Source organism: Chanodichthys erythropterus, chromosome 14, assembly GCF_024489055.1.
Source record: "Chanodichthys erythropterus isolate Z2021 chromosome 14, ASM2448905v1, whole genome shotgun sequence".
NCBI lineage: Eukaryota > Metazoa > Chordata > Actinopteri > Cypriniformes > Xenocyprididae > Chanodichthys > Chanodichthys erythropterus.
The window spans coordinates 42,932,115-42,934,387 of NC_090234.1; the positions used below are offsets into that span (position 1 = coordinate 42,932,115).

Consider the following 2,273-nt stretch of genomic DNA (forward strand, 5'->3'; position numbering starts at 1 on the left):
TCACACCAGACCTTTTTTACTTTTTATTATTATTATTATTATTATTTTAATTGTTAAACATGTAGTCTTCATGATCTCTTATTTCAGAAACTACATAGAATATATAGAATATAAAACATTTTATTTGTCACAAATACAGGACAATTTTTAATGAACTAATGAAGGCAATTAAAAATACATATTTTATATACTTATATACATTTATTATAAAATTTAACATAAAATGTTATGCATCTTAAGTCATCTACCCATACTTCAAATATAATTGTATGAATTATGTATGAATTTTAAGCTGTTTCACACTGTGATCATCACATTGCTCTCTTGAGCTAAGCGGTGTCCCACTCTCATGTAACCACTTCCCCTTGTTCCTGTCTGCAGACTCTCTCAGTTGATCAGAAGTGCTTGAAATGTTGAAGGGAGAGTGACAGGTTCATGTCTACCTTCTGCTATCATGGAGGTTTTTAAAACCAGGACCCTGCATCTGAATTTGTGTGTCATCATTACTTTACTGACCAATGCAGGTATGTTGTAACAGTTTGTTTGGTTTTGTGTTGTGCGATGTCCTCGTGTCTGCTAGCGGTTACTAAAGACATGAGTAACAGTTGTGTCTTATGAGCTTTTGAATGTGTGCATTCAAATGAAAGTTTCACTGCCTGATGTAGTTGCTGCAAAAAAAAAAAAAAAAAGTAACTGCAGTGATTGTGATTTTCTGTGTCTTTTCATCAGATTATTCTAAATCCAATCAAGAGCAAAGGATTCGGCAGCACATCAACAAAACAGTGTTTGTCGGGGAAACAATTACACTTCACTGCAACAAAACCAAATTTGATTACGATTTCACATGGAAAATGAACAACTCTGTTATTTTTAGGCAGGTCTCTGATATTAACATAACTAAGACAAACTTCAGCTCAAACAGGATTCACATCAACCCAGCAGTTCCAAGAGAATTAAAAATACATCAAATACAAGCGTCTGATGCAGGAAACTACACCTGTTATCCAGCAGAAATAAGATGGACTTTAACAATAACAGGTTATTACATTTTCTTATTTATTGATTCTTTAATATAAAACTAGGTTTTGAATGAAATATGTTTAGTGACTAGTATCTAGTAGAGTGCTGGTTGACTGATATCATGTGTGTTTGACTCTTTTGTGTCTGTCAGAAAACAGACCAGCGTCACCCAAACAAATGCCGCTCTTCATCATCATCATCATCATCATCTCATGTTCTGGAGTCATTATGATCTTTCTGATAATCACCATCAGCTTCTACATTCACAGGTGAGAGACATTAACACATGAAGGGTTGAGATTGTTTATTGATTTCAGTTTTTGTTTGTTTGTTTGTTTAATTGCCTTTATATGTCCTTGTAAAAATTTATCACATATTCAAGAGTATGCATATATTTTTTATTCTCCAGCTTTATTGTGTCATCTTTGCTAAGAGATGATGAGTTGAGAGATGCAAAGCTGAGCATATCTTAGTACTTGTTTTAGTATCATTAAAAATTTTACAAATGTGAGAACGGGCTTTATTTATTTATTTATTTATTTATTTATTATATTTAAAGGAGATGTAAAAACAACAAACAAAGTCACAGAGAAGCAGGACATGACTTTGTGAGTTTTTCCCTTTGCACAAATATCTTAGTAAAAAATGATTTCTTTCATACAAACAATATTTCCGTAGATCAGTGATTAATTGAGTTTAATTTCTTGTTTCACTACAGCCACAAGCACCAGCCAGAGGGAGGATACAGACTCAAAACAGTCAGTATTTTGAAAGATACAACTCTGTGTATGGACAAGTATGATGCATATTTGTTGTTGTTCTTTTTGTTTTTAAGAATAAGTTTAGGCTAAATTTTTAGCTGTTTTTTTTTTTTTTTTTTACCTCATACATAGATATGTAAAAGAAAAAAAACATAACAGTGAACGAAGAAGCTGTATAATTGAAATATTTGTATTTGTTTACATTGTATCTATGTGTATGTATTAATGCCAATATACAAAACACCCTCATACACTATAGATATACAATAAAGGACTGCAGGGGATTTGTGAACTTATTTGACATTTTGTAAATAAAAATGATACAGTATTTCAAAATAATTTTTAAAGGAAAATTAAATTTAGTAGTGTAACGAAGGCGGGACTCAGAGCGAGATCCATATGCAAAGCTTTATTAAATGTTGAGCGTGGTTGTACAGGCATGGTCAAACGGGGCAAACAGGAACATCAGAGACAGGCAGGAACGTAGTCAGA

General features: G+C 32.3%; 1 protein-coding gene across 1 annotated transcript; it reads left to right on the top strand.

The window, feature by feature from the left end:
- The first annotated feature begins 395 nt into the window (after positions 1-395).
- Positions 396-2,059, top strand: LOC137036428 (uncharacterized). Its single transcript, XM_067410593.1, has 5 exons — positions 396-524; positions 730-1,038; positions 1,172-1,289; positions 1,580-1,628; positions 1,739-2,059. Exons 1-5 carry the CDS (start codon positions 455-457, stop codon positions 1,820-1,822), a joined length of 630 nt encoding a protein of 209 aa, XP_067266694.1. The 5' UTR covers positions 396-454; the 3' UTR covers positions 1,823-2,059.
- The last annotated feature ends 214 nt before the right edge of the window (positions 2,060-2,273 follow it).

Excerpts from the sequence above, each read along its gene's own strand:
- LOC137036428 (XM_067410593.1), top strand. The coding sequence starts at position 455 with ATGGAGGTTTTTAAAACCAGGACCCTGCATCTGAATTTGTGTGTCATC. Across the intron at positions 525-729 it reads TACTTTACTGACCAATGCAG|ATTATTCTAAATCCAATCAA; the intron begins GTATGTTGTAAC and ends TCTTTTCATCAG. Across the intron at positions 1,039-1,171 it reads ATGGACTTTAACAATAACAG|AAAACAGACCAGCGTCACCC; the intron begins GTTATTACATTT and ends TGTGTCTGTCAG.